The 17,681-nt window shown below is 40.4% G+C and overlaps 1 protein-coding gene across 1 annotated transcript in view; it reads left to right on the forward strand.

Moving 5' to 3' along the window:
• Window positions 1–17,681, forward strand: part of ryr2a (ryanodine receptor 2a (cardiac)) — a 146,971-nt gene that overhangs the window by 41,546 nt on the left and 87,744 nt on the right. The window contains exons 15-23 of the mRNA XM_053510837.1: window positions 2,534–2,717; window positions 4,334–4,469; window positions 5,272–5,367; window positions 9,914–10,032; window positions 10,294–10,427; window positions 11,704–11,945; window positions 12,167–12,359; window positions 13,813–14,029; window positions 16,777–16,881. Of these exons, the coding sequence (XP_053366812.1) occupies window positions 2,534–2,717; window positions 4,334–4,469; window positions 5,272–5,367; window positions 9,914–10,032; window positions 10,294–10,427; window positions 11,704–11,945; window positions 12,167–12,359; window positions 13,813–14,029; window positions 16,777–16,881 (1,426 nt within the window). The remainder of the gene's footprint in view (window positions 1–2,533; window positions 2,718–4,333; window positions 4,470–5,271; window positions 5,368–9,913; window positions 10,033–10,293; window positions 10,428–11,703; window positions 11,946–12,166; window positions 12,360–13,812; window positions 14,030–16,776; window positions 16,882–17,681) is intronic.

Below are 17,681 nucleotides of genomic sequence, written 5' to 3' on the forward strand. Positions count from 1 at the left end.
TTCATTCCTCTGCTTTTTGCATCCTTTCTTGCTTTGTTATTTTTCTCTTCTTGCTTTTTATTTGTTCCTTCAGTTTTCCTTCATTTTATTCTTTTCTTCTTTTTTACTTTCCTTCTATTCTTCCTTTCTTTATTTGATTATCCTTTCTTTCTTTCTTCTTTGCTGCTTTCTTTTTTACCCTCTTGTTTTGTTTGTTTCTTTCTTTCTTTTCTTAGTTGTTTTTCTTTTCATTTGCTTCTTTTCTGTTTTTTTTTAGTCTTCACTAGCTTGATTTTATTTTTTGTTGCTTTTTCCTTATTCTTTTCTCCCATTTTTCTTTATTTGTTCCCTTTCTTCTGTTCTTTTGCCTTTTTCACTACTTACTCTGTTTTTTATTTTCTTTCTTTCTTAGTTTTTACTTTTTCATCCTTCTTTCTCTCCTCCCTTTTTCCTTTCTTCCTTCTTTTGTTCTTTTCTGTTTTGCTTCTTTTCATTCTTTCTTTTTTTTACCTCCTTCATTTCTTCCATTCCTCCTCCTTACCTCGCTTCCCACTTTTGCCCTGGACTCCTCTTCATCACACCACCCTGCAGTTGATTAGTTTCCAGTAGCAGCGCCACAGTGAGTGTTTTATTCTTTATTATTTAAACGTCCGGCTCAGTGGAGCTGTGGTTTGTACTCATGCCTTATATACAGACGGTTCAGTGTACTTTCTGCCCAGAGTAATCAGCAGGAAATTAGAAATCAGGGACACACATTAACTCAGGTAATATCTACATCTAAACAAAGACACACACACTTTGCACTTTTTCTTTTCTTCATTACTTGTACAAATAATCTAGACAATATGTGGAACATGATTACAGACAGTGTTTTATGAGGTTGAAAAAACAGTTTGTCAAAGTGTGGGCTGTGACGGCTCGCTCGTCTGTGTTTACACGGCCGCCTGTCAGTTCTATAGACATCGCACAACGCCCCTTCTCCCTGCAGACAACTCGCTGGTAAACAAAAAAACAACATGCTAGGCTTCGATCAAACTTAACGACAAGTAAAACACTCAAACTTTGTTGGATTGCTGTGATTTTTTTTTTTTTTTTTGTGGTTAGAAATAAAAGAAACTTAGACTCCGTCCACACGAAGCCGGTGCGTTCCCTATCCGATCATTTTTTTTCGTGAACACGGCGTCGTCTCAAGAAATATCTGCGTACACACGAAACCACTGAAAACGGTGTAGTATACATGCCAGACCAGTATGGGGCGCTGTAATTCTGCCATAGAGATACCCTATACACGGAGAAGAAGACTTTGAGCATGCACATAACCTTCGCGCTGTATACGAACCAAGATGGTGTTGTCCATTATCGCTTGTTGCTTGTATAACAGTTGCATGGAAGCAATACATTTTGCTGTAATAAAGCTAGCAGGCTTTGTAGCAACACGAACACAATCATGCAGTCTGCCATTATTGTTGTTGCTGTTACATGTGACGCAGCCGACTTCACAAATCGTTTCACAAAATATACGGATTGGCCGTACACACGAAGACGCAAGGGTGTCGTTTTCAGATTTATCCACTTTGGGACCCGGTTTCAAAAAATAGCAGTTTCAGTCTCCTAAAACGCCGGATCCGTGTGGACAAAACGCCAATACGATAAAAAATGTATACTTATACAGCGAAACGCGTCTCCGTGTGGACAGGCTTTTAATAGTCGCATTGTGGCGGCACAGTTACCTCGTGGTTACAGAATGAACAGTGCTGCTCCTGGACAAGTTGTTCAACACAATCTGCAAAATTCCACTCCAGTTTACTATGCTAGCTAGCTAACACCAAGGTGACCGTCAGATTAAAATCAGGACAGTGAGAGGAGTATTCAGGTTATCACAATTAGCATGGGTGTTAGCGAAACAGCTGAAAACCACATGAGAACTCATTACAAAGGAAAACAGCAGTAAAATCACATTTAGGAGTTATTGGGAATTCTACAAATTCTAGACTAAACAAAATAGACTAATCTCACCGAATGCAGCTTTAACTCAAGCTACTCAGTGCCATCACATCTCTAGTGGGTCCAGTTCATCAGTTTAATTACGTCTGCATCGGTTTTTCCTTTTATCCTGTCGCCTGCTGGAGAAGTATAGATGACGCGTAGGATCATTATCCGTTATCTCGCGGTGGCTGCCGTCATCGTCAGACTTTTCTTCTATCTTCAACTCCTTTTAAACTATTCATGATACTTTGATCAAACCTTCACAGAAGCTTCATTAGGATCGCAGATATTATCACACCAGCTATTTCCGTGTGCAGGCAAGTTTATATCATAATTTTGTACACCCCAGTCAAAATGATAACGACCTTACATTACATTACATTACACCTTGCAGCCTACGGACATTTTCCCAATCTCATTCCTGAACTGGGAAAAAAAAAAAAAAGTTTAATCTGGCAACTTAGCACACTCTGTCTGCCCTGTCTGTATTGATTAAACTCTGCATCAGGCAGTAATGGAGGTTATCTTTACCTCTCGTCTCTCTCTCTCTTTTACTCTGTTCCTTCAGGGGTTTGGACACCCTGAGTAAGAAGGGAAAAACCTCCATGCTCGATCTGCCAATCGAATCGGTCAGCCTGAGTCTGCAGGACCTGATCGGCTACTTTCAGCCCCCTGACGATCACCTAGAACACGAGGACAAGCAGAACCGACTCCGAGCATTGAAGAACCGACAGAACCTCTTTCAGGAGGAGGTCTGTAGCTGTATTAGGGCTTACAGGAGACCTTTCCCTGCTCAAACTCCTTTCCATTTGCTCTCCATTTACCCATGCATTTATCAGACTCAGTCATGTGATGTATGTAACTGAATATTAAGTGGCATATATTTAGTACTGTGCCAAAGTCTGTATGTTGTTTTTGTACAAACTTTGTTATACATGTCCAATTCCTCTCCGTCACTAAGCAGCTCCCACATTAAGGCTTCTACTACCACTCAGTCGGGAGGGACTATCACGTGTTTCCTCCGAACCACGCGACGCCAGCCGAACGTATCTTTTCCAACTGCTCGCTCACGCACCGTTAGGGTCGGCGTAACACACTCGGAGGACAGCGCTATCCACTCCTTCCGCTTGCGTGAGCTCACAGACGCCTCTGATCGTAATTAATGTGGAAGCACTAAATACCTCTCATCCCTCCCATCTGAGAGAGCTCGGCCAATCAGCTTTCTCTAGACCTCCGGCTGCGGGAAGTTACAGCATCACCCGGGAATCGAACTCGCAATCTCAGGATGATAGGACGAGCTCTCGGAGGCCCTTATTGACTTAATTAGCATAATTAATTACCGTTAACTTATTGGCGGCTTTGGTGGCTCAGTGGTGCAGTAGGCCTTTTACTTGCCATGTGGAAGGCCTGGGTTTGATCCCCAGACAATGCCCAAACCCCAGCCACTGGATGAAGTGCCAATCTCAAACCTGAATAAAAAGGAAGGGTTGCGTCAGAAAGTGCGTACGGTGTAAAACCTGTGTCGCGGTGTTTGCTGTGGTGACCCCTTGACGGAAGACTCAGAAAGACTAACAGCAACAACGTTAACTTAATTCACGTTTACAGCTTTTCATAGTATTTTTTTTTCATTTAGAAACTTTTTAAACTTAGAAGCTTTTTTAAAGACATCCCTCGACAGCAGAGAGACTTTTGCACAGTACTGTATATAAAAATGTGTGTGCGTGTAACTTAAGTCTTCGTTTAAGTCAATACATATGCATAATGCACTGCTAAAATCTACTCTGTCTGACTGTTAAAGTTATAGAGAATTATTAATATTCAATATTCAAAAGCGTTAAAAAACTTTCAATTATGCTGCTGTGAAACTTGAAAAGCCGTTAATAGGTCATTTACAGGGAACTGTACTTACCTGTATGTCTCTGAGTGCGTGTGTGTGTGTGTGTGTGGTCATGTGTGTCTTTGTGTGCCAGACTGCCTGTTCAAGTTGTCATGCTGTCATTTCCTTCCATTTAGTTCTCCATTCTTATCTGCTTCAAGCAGTCATTAGTGTTAAAAGCCCCCTGACACAAAAGGCTATTTTCCACTTGTATGACCTCCATCTCTCTCTCTCTCTCTCTCTTTTGCTCTCTCTCTCTCTCTCTCTCTCTCTCTCTCTCTCTCTCTCCATGTGGTCATGCTCCAAGTGACCATTAACACAATCCCTGTGCTAATATGCAGAACACTCAAGATTCACTTATGCATACATGTTTCTTGAAACATCTTACAGCCATTATTTGTGTTCATGTTCTTTTAAGTCATGCTATTAAAGCGAGGTTTTACTGCACAGTTTAAAACGTGGGTTGTGCGTGTGGGTGTGTGTGTCCTGTAGGGAATGATAAACCTGGTCCTGGAGTGTATCGACCGCTTGCATGTGTATAGCAGTGCGGCTCATTTCGCAGACGTGGCAGGACGAGAGGCAGGAGAAGCCTGGAAATCCATCCTCAACTCTCTCTATGAGCTCCTGGGTACGAGTCCTCCGTCTCACCACGCCACAATGTCAAGTCGAAATAAAACATATTTAAGCAATATCACACGAGAGGGAGTGCTGTTATGCTGAGTATTGGGATTGAGCCATTAGACTCGTGTTAATTGCTAACTAGCTTTGTAGCTTGCATTAGTCATGAACCGAACAACATGTATGGTTGAAGGGCAATTCAGAACAATGTAGATGCAACTACTGATTAGACAAAGTGTTTTTAAGATGACATAATGTTATCAGATGTGATTTCTTGCTTTCCGTGACTGGGTCTGAATGTGGATTTTGGCAGGCAGCTGCTCTCCACTCTTTCCAGTCCTGCATACTTTTAGTTAAATATCCCAGTGCTGTTATGCTCTATATCAACACTCATAGAATGCCTCTGATCCAATCAGATTACTTACTCGGAACTAACTTGTAAATAAAATAAAAAATGCATTATTAATGGGCGGAGCCATCACATGTTTAGGAATGTTACTTCAAAATTGTTAAAAATGAATAACGCGTGAATTGACAACGCAGCTTTGTGTGCAGATACGTCATAGCGTTTGAGTTGTAGGTATAGGAATGTCCTGTGCTCAGCAGCTTATTTAGATGATGGCGAAAGGTTTTTCATGTGTCATGCATATTCAGAGTTACCACGGACTGTGAAATTCAAGCAGTAACACAAGCACAGGTCTGGTCATCAGGCTCCGTCTGTCAGTTAGTGCTCATGAATTATTCAAGATTGAAGAGCCTGAGTAGTCAATTAAATTCTCGATGTCTTTCACGCTGTCTCTCTTCTTCTCCAGCCGCCCTTATCAGAGGTAACAGAAAGAATTGTGCGCAGTTTTCCAGCTCACTGGATTGGCTGATAAGTCGTCTGGAGAGACTGGAGGCTTCATCAGGTATGCGGTGAAAATGACCCAACATCCCAGTGCATATACACAGAGACGCTGTGGCTTAAAGTCTTAACTACGCTCTTTCATCACTGTGCTGTCTTGCAGGAAATAGACTTGATTTGGCAACCTTGCACAATTTCCAGCTTTAGAGCCTGTGTATATTTTATTCATCATTCGCAATCTGGTATATTATACTGGGAAAGAGATTTCATATTAAAACCACAGAGTCATGCAGAAATGAGAAAGCGGTACTGAATATATTTGTGCTACATGCAGACATAAAATATATAACAAGTTTGTGATTTAACTACGTTCTCGGGTGAGTTTTTTTGGTGGTTGTGGGATTTGAACCTTGGACCAATGCCTTAACCACTGAGCGAGTCCTGACTCCAAACCTGAACCCACAAACCTTCACTCAGCAACCTGGAGCCTCAAACGACCCTTTAGATATGTTCCTCATAAGGAAAAAAAACTACATTTTTTTTTTATTACTGATTAAATTTAATCCACGTTTACCCCAAACCATTTTTTTTCTTTTATTCTTTGCCAGACTGTTCTGTGACGAGCGAGTTGCTACTGATCTGTCTCTCCGAAGGTGTCTCAGTGACTCACAGGATCTCACAGCAAAAGACATGAATGCTGATTGTGTGTGCAGATAAAGCGGGACCAGGCGAAGCTGGAGTGTCTCAGAGATGCCTATGCAGGAGAGAGAGAGAAAAAAAATGTTCTATCTCTTATCACAGATTTATAGTGAGGATTTAGTGCAGTGAGATTTACTGAGCACTGTGGGAGATGGAAGATCAACACGTTTGGTGAGATTTAGGAGCTGAAGGTAGACACGTAGGAGAAAAGCCACAATCAAAAGCCACACTAGTGACACAAATACTGTCAAAGTATGTTGTTCCATTTTAGTGGTAGGATGTCTTGAGGACTGAGAGGACTGAGGACTGCCATCTAAGCAGGAGCTGACTCTACTTGAACCTGGTTAATCCATAAATGGGCGTATTGGTGAAAAGAACGGGGCCTGTTGGTTGGTTGGAACATGTCTACTTACCTCAGTATACAAATCCTAGCTAGCTTAGCTTTAGCTTTGTTAAAATGCTAAGGTGGCTAATGTTATTAGTGGTCATTTCGCAAACTGCATGTTTTGGAATTTTCGCATTGGACTCATTTCTTAGTACCAGGGTTTGCACCATGACATAAATACACAAACTAAGGCCTTGTCCACAATTTAAAGGCAATTACGGGATTTAACAGTGTTGGAGACGAGAATAGAATAATAACAAAGGAGGCATCTGATCAGGCGCTATCACAAGACGTGTGTTCAGAAAGGGGGAACCTGGGACAAGTAGCTTTTCAAGTCACACACTGTAGGCTGTAGTCAGTATTCCACTTTTTCTTAAGTTTATTGCGTTGCCATTGGTAACGCAAAGGAAAACAAGAACACAACAAAATAGAAAAAATGCAAATCTTAAGATCTTATTATCTTAACAGTTAACAATTTTCCTTATCTTTATTTTGTTGAATAGATTGTGTGTAAGCTAAATTTGTTCATGTCAGATTATAAATGTCTTGGAACAGAGCTGGTCATGGTGCTAAACTGATGCTAATTATAAGTGTGTTAAGCTGTTTTTTAAAGGAACAACATTTACTAACATAATTGGTTGTTTCTTTTACGCCTGGCACATCATTTTGAAAAAAGTCGTTATTGGTGTCTACACATTGATATATATATATACTCAGCAAAAAAAGAAATGTCCCTTTTTCAGGACTGTGTATTTCAACAATAATGTTGTAAAAATTCAAATAACTTTACAGATCCACATTGTAAAGGGTTTAAGCAATGTTTTCCATGCATGTTTAATTAACCATAATCAATTAATTAACATGCACCTGTGGAATGGTCGTTAAGACCTTACAGAAAATGGGCATTTAAGGTCACAGTTCTAAAAACGCAGGACACTAAAGAGACTTGTCTACCGACTGTGAAAAACACCCAAAGAAAGATGCCCAGGGTCCCTGCTCATCTGCGTAAACGTGCATTAGGCATGCTGCAGGGAGGCATGAGGACTGCTGATGTGGCTAGGGCAATAAACTGCCATGTCCGCACTGTGTGACGCCTAATTAAATGGCGTCAAATGCATATATATGAATCAAATGCATATATGCATTTGATTAAAATCTATTATCCAGACCCTACACATTATCCTGGCCCAACTCCTACATTTCTTGTGTTAAGTTAAACTTCAGCAATTCAAGTTGGCTGGTTAGCTAAAGTGACGTATAGCAGATAGCGAGCGGTTTGCAATGTAGCTGTCACTCAAATCAGCCATGGCCATAATCAGAGCTAACTAAGGCTAAGGCTAATTAAGACAAACTGCTAACAGGGTGCATGCCAGGCCAGTGTGTGGTCAGTCTGGACGCCAACGCCACCTCCGCTGATGCTGGCTTCTGATTGGCGGCTTTTTTCCATTGTGAATCCTGTAAAGTCTGTGGGGGCAGGAAACACCCATGAGACTTTTGACCGAAAAGTCCTCCGTGGCTTTTTTTATAGGCAGTGGATAACAGCAAGACAGTAGGTGATAATCTCCGTCTAGGCCTGGTGGGTTAAGGCGCCCCGCCCCTGCTTTTTACACAGTGGAGCTGTCCGTGGTGTTGAATGTGCACTGTGTGTGCCTTTTGTGGTTCAGCCACAGAGGTGTCCAATAGAAATAGGCGCTGGGTATCAGGAGGCCGTTACACATTTGTAATTAATATGTGGAGAAATAAACATGCACCTTTAGTCATTTGTGCCATAGAAGGTACGTGAAGCAACAGGCATGTGCAAGGCGTGGACAGTAAATAACATTCATTATAGTACTCTCAAGATTTTTTCTCGTGTTTGCCTGTAAGCCACATTTCCCTCAGCTAAACACTATGACCTTTAAAAATGTTTTCATATGCCCAAATTCTGATACAGACTCCGAGGGAGTTTTGAATATGTGTGTGTGTGTGTGTGTGTGTGTGTGTTTGTAAAGTCATGTTTTTCCATGTATGGATCATTTATCATTGAGGCATGAGGCTATGTATAGCTCTCCTGCTTTGAGCTGTCATCCTGCACCTTGATGTGAAAATTAAGTATTTTATTCCCGCATCAGTCCACATGCATAAAGAACCAGCAGGACTGAAAGCAAATACTTTTACCCAAAAAAAGCCAATGCGCTGGATTTCGATAGGACACAGAAATTCACTAGTTGCCATGTGAATTTGGGAGGAATGACAGTTATTTTCTGATATTAACATTAGAATCCACACTCACTCTTTACATCATTTTACATTAGGTATCTCTAATTGTCTCTTCATTTTTCTGCTGGAAAGATGTACTGATGCATCAGACTGTCTATGTGGGACCATCTTTAACAGCAGCAATTGATTCCCATATGAGGAGAACTCCAACCAGAGTAGGGCATCAGGATGGATCATGATCCATCGCAGAAGGGGTCATGATCACTGGTATCTCAGGAGTACCATGTACAGCCTGACAAATAAAGAGAGAGAGAGAGAAAGAATAAGAGAATGAAAAAGGGAGCCCTGCAGAAACCCTAACGCTATATGACGTACAATAGTTGTAACTAGGTTGCGACATTGCCACCAGAAACGCAACGTCAGACCAGTGGTTGTTTTTTTAAATGTTTGAATTACTTTGGCTATAAGAACATGGAAAATGTTAAATGCATGACCTTTACAATTGGTCCAACATAATTTTTTTTTAAGGAACTCGACTCCAAAACAACAACACAATAACAGTGTTCCAACTTCCATAACATTGCCAAATTATATTGTCACAAAGTTTTGCCAATCACAAATCACTGATGGTGGAGAGACTGGTGGAACACAGGTTAGCAAGTGTAAGCATTGTCATATTATGGTTAAGGGCAGTGTACTTTTTTTGCAAAGTGCAAGTAGGTACATGGAAATAAGGATGCCCTAGAACATAAAGCCGCTACCCACTCCACCATCACGAACCTGAGTGGAAATGAGGTCAACAGCATCCAAATATCTCAGTTCACCAAAACACTCTATTCACAGCAAAGTATTATTAAAAGCTTCTAACAAACAACGTCTTGACTTTTACATTGAGATTGGGTCAAACTCTTGAACATTTTCAAGACAATGGGGCTTTGTAAAGACAAAGGTCTACTTGGTGCTGTAGTATTTGTTATATGAGGTACCAACAAACAGCTTGCACCTTTTTGATTCAAATAGGTGTGGCATATTGAAATGATCAGATAACCAAGAAGCCAATATATTTGCATCATAAGGACATTTAGTGCTTTATAGGTCAACGGGTCAAGTAATAATATGGGTTTTTTTCTAATTAAATTACCAACCGAGCATGCGCGGATGATCACCCGGTTACTTCACCCCTCTTTCTCAACTCCTACAGTGAAAAATTTTCTGGACACCTGACATTTGGGTTTGCAGAACTTTTTAATGCTCGTTTTTTGATGCATTATGCTTTTAATAAAAAAAAAAAAAGTGTATATTAACATATATGAACTTTGCACTGCAGGTATCCTGGAGGTGTTGCACTGTGTGCTGGTGGAGAGTCCTGAAGCCCTGAACATTATCAAAGAAGGACATATCAAATCCATCATCTCCTTGCTAGACAAGCATGGACGCAACCACAAGGTCTGAGCCAGACATGTTCCTTCTTTTCATTAGCTTTGGAATTAGCTGAATAAGTGCTGCCCTTATAATCTACAAACGGATTCCATTACTAAGGGGGCATGTCATAATGGTCTTTTGTGTTGCAATGAAGAACCGGCCACCTTTATTGATTGTGTTGACAGCTGAAAATGTCTAATCACAAATAGTTGTTGAAGCTGAACGATTATCCAGTTAGTGTGCACGCACTGTTAACTTCCATCGTACGTCTTGAATCTCTTTCAGGTCCTGGACGTGCTGTGCTCCCTGTGTGTGTGCCATGGGGTGGCAGTTCGCTCCAACCAACACCTCATTTGTGATAATCTGCTCCCAGGGAGAGACCTGTTACTGCAGACGCGCTTGGTCAACTACGTAAGCAGGTACATTCAGTTGTACAAGTACACACACACCATTATGGTAATATCGTCTTTGTAAGGTCATTTGGAACAGAAGTGAAGAAAGACTCTTTTGTTAAGCACCAATTACATACACTGTAAGTCTCACAATCATTATCTATAATCTTATAATTCATAAGAGAATTAAAACCTACAGTATACATTTATAATCGCTGTAGTCATTGCACTGCATTGTGCTCCTGTGCTAAGATATTATGTATGAAAAGATATGAACTTGAATCTTGGAGGTTTCCTCTAGTAGTCCCTTTTCACTTATAGACATAGTGTAATGAAAGAAATACACTATATGGCCAAACATATGTAAACACTTCCATAACTCTAAGGGCATAAGTACAGAGCCCACCTTTGTTGCTCTTAGAGCCATTACTCTTATGGCAAGGCTTTTATATAGATTTTAGAGTGTGGATATGGGGGCTATGATCTCCTTATTCCTGTCAGGGAAGCTTACGGGATGAATTTTTTTAGGACTATTTCCTGGGATCCACCACCAGTCACCTGCTTTGAGGCTCAGCCTTTTGGATTTCCCTGAAATCCTGTTCTGGCAAAGAACGCCCGAAACTATCACGTTGAATGGCTCCCAGCCCGGTCTGACTGTCTACCAAGTGGAACCAACGCTTAACTGTTATCCGCCCATGCCTCTCAAAGTACTTTTTGAGGTTTGCAGCAAAAAACTGTGCCACAGATCTCAGATTTAATAGCATCTCCCTTCTGGTCCAGTGGTGCTATCTTGGCCTTGGACTCGACTAATCTGACAGCTACCCCTTGGTCTGTTTCCCAGCTTGGGTACAAAAAGGCCACGTAGATCTTATCGCTTCCCATTTCCTGTCTCTTGGAATGTATTCCTGACAAGAATGGCACCTTTAAGTTTTTAGTTTGGCAGGCGTAACGAGATCAATTGGCTCATAGAGCCTGCATAGCTTAGTGAGGTTGGGCCCTAATCTTGTTTAGGTGAGGAGGCCTGGGAAGTTCTTGGTGTTTGAGTTAATCCTAAAGGTGTTCAGTAGGGTTAAGTCAGGGCTCTGTGCAGTTCTTGGCACACCATGTCCTCATGGAGCTCACTTTGTGCACAACAGCATTGTCATGCTGGAACAGGTTTGGGCCTCTTACTTCCATTGAATGGATCTGGTAATGCTACGGCATACCATACAACCTGTAAAACCGGTTGTAAAGAAACCATGCACATAATTTAACATTTAAAATAACTTACTATTATTCCATTTGTGATTTGTTTATCGCACAGCATGAGGCCAAACATCTTCCTGGGGGTGAATGAAGGCTCAGCGCAGTACAAGAAATGGTATTATGAGCTGATTGTGGACCACGTGGAGCCGTTTGTGACAGCGGAGGCGACTCATCTCAGGATAGGATGGGCGTCTACACCCGGGTACTCCCCTTACCCGGGAGGGGGCGAAGGCTGGGGGGGCAACGGAGTCGGAGACGATCTTAACTCTTATGGTTTTGATGGACTACACCTGTGGTCAGGTGAGAGCGAAAGTCATGTTCTATACAGGAACAAACAGAGTTAATTCTTATGGGTTATTTACTATTTTGGTGAAAAAAAAGAGTGGTTTGTATTACTTTATGTGACAGCCAACGTCTAGCCATCTGTCTCTTTGGATCAGCATGCTACTTCCTCTTGTTTGACGTCCCAGTGTGCTTTTTATTGTGAAATGGTTTGTTAATGTGTGTTTCCTGATGTGCAGGCTGCATTGCTCGGACGGTCAGCTCCCCCAATCAGCACCTGCTCTGTGCTGATGATGTGGTGAGCTGCTGTCTGGATCTCAGCGCTCCCAGTATCTCCTTCCGCATCAACGGGCAGCCGGTCCAGGGGATGTTCGAGAACTTCAACACAGACTGTCTCTTCTTTCCTGTCGTCAGCTTTTCTGCTGGAGTCAAGTGAGTGCATGTTATCCAGCTATACGACTTATGTGGGTATTTATATGGTAATAACCAGTATATTACCATTTAGTAATACAAAAACATTGTGGAATAACATGTGGATCTGCTGGTGGGTGTTAAAAATCTATTCTGCAGCTTTAGTAAACCTCTAAAGTAGCATGTGATGATTTATCTTTTGTGTATCCTTCCATACATATCAGTCTGCCATAATCCGGTGTGCTTTAGTGACAGACAGTTTGGCTCGAATGACTCCACAGTTTGTCATAATGCAATTACCCAACATTCCCTGCAGTGTCAGAGAAATTGCTTTATTATTTATTGTAGATCTAGAGCAGTGACAGGTTAGAAAAAGTTCAGCTTAGAATTTGGTAGCCTGGAGACAGTCACTCAGCAACCCTGATGCCTGATGAACATTATGTAATTGTTTAAATCACTTTCACACCATGTTGTGAACACACTTTATATTCATTTCTGTTGAAGCAATATAAGATAGAATACTTCAGTCCCTGTTGTTTTAATGTAGATATCGAATATAGAAATTATCGTTTTATTAAAACAAATAAATATGAAAACAGCAAAAAAAAAAGTTTTAAGCAATATATAAGAAGAATATATATATATATATATATATATATATATATATATATATAGAAGAAAACACTTAAAATTCTGTTATAAATTATAAAGGAAGGGAAAATTAGATAATAAAAAAAATCTGAATCAATCCTATACAAGGATTTACTGTAATGTACACTGCCTGGCCAAAAAAAAGTCACAGAAGGGTCAAATTATTGCGCTGTATCAAGCAGTGACAATGTATTCGGTTAAACAAAAATTATAAATGGAGATCACTTAAACACTTGGTGACAGTGCATTAAAAAAATATATATATATATAATAATAATAATAATAATAATAACCAGAGCTATGTTTAAAGGTGAAAGTAAGAGCATCACCATACACACACACACACACACACACACACACATCTAGGGTTGCTTCAGTTGGTCAGGTCTAGGCTAAGCAACGTTATGTGGCAATAAAATGAAGTCAGCTGACGACCTGAATGTACATTATTGAATGACCAGGGTATACATAAGTAAATTTTTCTTTCCTAATAAACCAGATTGTAAAAGAGGGGTTCTGGGAGCGTGATGAATTATTTTTACTCATGAATTGGCCACCACATTTTGGTCAGGTATACTGTATGTACTGTATACTGATTTATATCAATATGCATAAATGATTAATGTTCACATCTTGAAACTAAGGAGTTACAGAATTAAAAGTAATAAGAAAATGTCCATAGATTGTTTTTTATCTTGTCCGTTATTTAATATAAGAGTAAGTGTAATGGTTCTTTTTTTTTTTAAGTGTTTCTACCAATCACTTGTATGTATGTTTAAAATGAATATATATAAATTTCCTCTTGTTTTTTTTTCTTCTGTAGAATGCGCTTTCTTTTGGGCGGTCGCCACGGAGAGTTTAAGTTCCTCCCTCCGACGGGCTACGCGCCATGTTTCGAGGCTGTGTTACCGCGAGAGAAGCTGAGAGTGGAGCACAATCAGGAGTACAAACATGACCACGGCGTGACCCGAGACTTACTGGGGCCAACACTCAGCCTGTCCCAGGCTGCATTTACACCCACACCTGTGGACACCAGCCAGGTACACCATCCTACACAGCACTGAACAGGTGCACACTTCTTTATATACACACTGCCGGGATAGTTAGATTTAATTAAGCTAATTCTTAAGAGCCTTTGATTGAATAATTACTCCAATGATTAACATTCTTTTTCCATATTCCAGGATGACAATACTAATACCTAATGATAAGGAATCATTTCATCATACATCATATGTTTTGGTCCTAACTTTAACCTCTTAACCACTGAAAGTCTTTGAGATGTGAGAGGGATGTTGTCACTGAGTGGTTCGACTCTCCAGCCATTAAGACCAAACCAATGCCACGGTGAATGTTGCCATAATCAAAGCTAAAGGCATTCCAAGTTAATTTTAGTGAGTGAGATTTATCTGGGCAAAGCAAATTATATCTCATAAGTTATTCAATTTACTTTATTTGGCGTGGTGTAAACGTATGTTATACAAGGCTTGTATGCTCGGTGCAAAGTGTATACAAACTAGGCACATTCTGTAACCAGGTACACACTGCAGAATACACTTCACTAATTCAGCTGCGTATTATTTAATATGTATAATAAGATTTTGAACAGAAAATATTAGATGCAAGGCTATATCACAATTAGACTTAATAGGTTATTAATTACTGAGGTTTGGACTGAACCTATTTAATCCATGTCACTAATAACTACAAAACCTTAATAATAGTGGTGGAAATTGTGGGTTGTGATTTCTACCAGTACCCTTGTGGCCCCCACTTTTTATAGTTGCTGCTTTATTGACCTTTTACCCCTGTCACCTGGCTTAGTGGTTAGCACTGTCGCCTTCCACCTTCAGGGTCCGGGTTCGATTCCCACCTCTGTGTGCATGGAGTTTTTGTTTTCTCCCCATGCTTGGTGGGTTTTTTGCAGGTACTCCGGTTTCCTCCCACAGTTTAAAGACATGCAGATTAGGCTTATTGACATTCCCAAACTGCCCATAGTGTGTTAAAGCATTAACTGGAGGTTCTACCATGGTCGTAAAATGGGAATAAATACAGTGGTAATCACCATTGGCCTTCATCCAATTCCTTCACCATTGGTCCCTAGTTGGATTACAGTGGTTCGTAGATGGATGGACGACACCTGTTACCATGTATGTCCACCATGGTCCTGCTCACTTCTGGATGGGAAACGGGATATTACTTATCCCAGTGCCAAAACCCACATTCAAGGTAGCACTTTCAGCAAAAAAAAAACACGTAATAACGTGTAAACACGTTGTTTCCTAAAACAAAAACCGTTGTGAATTGCCTTTGAACCATCTGCGTTGTGTTTCACAGCTAACTAACTTCTAACACGAGGCTGAATCCAAAATTACTCTCTAACCCATGGTCATGTGCGCTATTTGGTGTGTGGAGCAATTTATTGTACACCCTACCCTACATAGCACACTAGCTCTCCATTTGGGATTCAACCCCAGAACTGTTAGCTAGCTATTACTTAGAAAGCTTGAAATTTCAGGATTAGGTAATGTTACTTGCGCATCTTTTTAAGAAGCGTAAAGCGCAGCATGCTCCATAGGATCATTATTTGCAGCAGAAGCCATTGAATGAACTAGCAAACACACAAACACCACCAAAAACCAGAAGAAATCAGATATTTGTACACCCCCCTGAGATGATCACGTCATGATAACAAATCAAACATGCAAATTAATATCCTTGTTATCTTTTTCATGCATTTTCACATGCTTATTTCTGTTATGTGTGAAGTACTCCATATAAAATAATCGTCAGAACTGAAGCTATATTTTGCTAGGTTTTACTGTGGGACAAAGCGTCAGTAATGTTGTACAGTAGGTAATCATCAGGTAATGTTTCTGTTATTTTTTGGTTCCAATAGACGCTTTTAGAAATATTACATAAATCATAAAAAAACATAAAATACAAACGCCTACTGTCAGTTAGTAGTGCTTCTGCCATCCACTCTTGTGATTGACATCATCATCAGAGTCAAGTGTCTGCAAAAGATTAATACTGTACAATACATTCAGACATAAAGAGTAATAGGGACCCCATTAGACATACTGTTTACACTATATTTTATTCACATGCATTTGAATTTGAGTGACATTCAATTCTTAATCCATAGGGTTTTAATATGAGGTTGGCCCCGCCCCTTTTGCAGCTATAACAGCTTTGACTCTTCTGTGCAAGCTTTCCACAAGGTTTAGGAGTGTGTTTATGGGAATTTTTGACCATTCTTCCAGAAACGCATTTGTGAGGTTGGTCACTGATGGGCTGGCTCACAGTCTCCGCTCTAATTCTTCTCAAATACTGTACTGTATGTTCTATTGGATTAAGGTCAGGACTCGCGCCAGTCAAACTCGCCCATCCATGTCTTTATGGACCTTGTTTTCTGAACTGGTCTATCAGGTATTGGGCTCGGCCCCTAAGTTCTAGTGAAAGGAACTCTTAATGCTTCAGCATTCCAAGACGTTTTGGACAATTTCATCCCCCCAACTTTGTGTGAACAATTTGGGGATGGTCACCTTCCTGTTCTAACATGACTGCGAACTCACCTCAACCCAGTTGAACACCTCTGGGATGAATTAGAGTGGAGACTCTATGGATTAAGTATGGGGTGTTACTTAAGTTCATAAGCATGTGAAGGCAGGTGAGCGAATACTTTTGGCAAACTATTGTAGGTATAGACAGTACAGTGGAGCACTGTGAGTTTGTGTGTTAATTGCTAAAGTTTCCGATGGAATTCTGTCGTGTGTACCTTTAGATCGTGTTGCCTCCTCATCTGGAGCGAATCCGAGAGAAGCTGGCGGAGAACATTCATGAGCTCTGGGTCATGAACAAGATCGAGCTGGGATGGACATATGGCGTGGTGAGTTCACACAACAGCAAAATAATATATTTAACTTTATACAACAAAATGATCTGTGGAGGAAACTAATATCTATGAATGTAACTAAAGGATCTACAGCCTGTGTTTTTTTTTGTTGTTGTCAAAAATTGAAAGCATAATGTGCGATAGAGCTGAGATAATGTTCCAAACAGTCTTCCCACATGATTGCTGCATGTCTTGCTGTAATAGATTCTCCCAGCATGAGAGATTGCGAACAGCACCGCACACACATCCAATTTATTAACCCGGCTCCGAAGTGTCGTAAAGAGTTGGTAAAAAAAAAAAAAAAACGAATAAGCAGAAAGGAGGCCAGCATTGTGTTCCTAGATCAGCTTTCTGCTCTAGATACTTTAAATACTAGACAGAATCAGATCTTTAAGGAAGTTGGGGATAAGATCAACTGTTCAGTGGGGTTCAGGGAGTTTTCCTAAGCGACAGAAGTGGCTTGAACCCTGAAAAAAGGTGGGATAGAAAATAAGGACTGATGAAGCACATGAATTAATGAAAGTCAGCTATTAAAACACATTAAATCAGATTTTTTTTAAATGTTTATTGCCATAATAATAATAATAATAATAATAATAATAATCACTCAGTTACTGCACATTTCTCACTTTCTCAATATGGATTCTGCCCTAGTTTACTGGCTGCCAGCCCATAAAAATGCCACTTGACCCACAGCACAAGCAGAAAACTTGCTGCTCAGGCAGGAATAAAGACACACAAGTCAACCACCACAGAACTCTACCGTATTTCATATGTCAGTGTAGTAAATTATA

Source organism: Clarias gariepinus, chromosome 14 (assembly GCF_024256425.1).
Source record: "Clarias gariepinus isolate MV-2021 ecotype Netherlands chromosome 14, CGAR_prim_01v2, whole genome shotgun sequence".
Taxonomy (NCBI): domain Eukaryota; kingdom Metazoa; phylum Chordata; class Actinopteri; order Siluriformes; family Clariidae; genus Clarias; species Clarias gariepinus.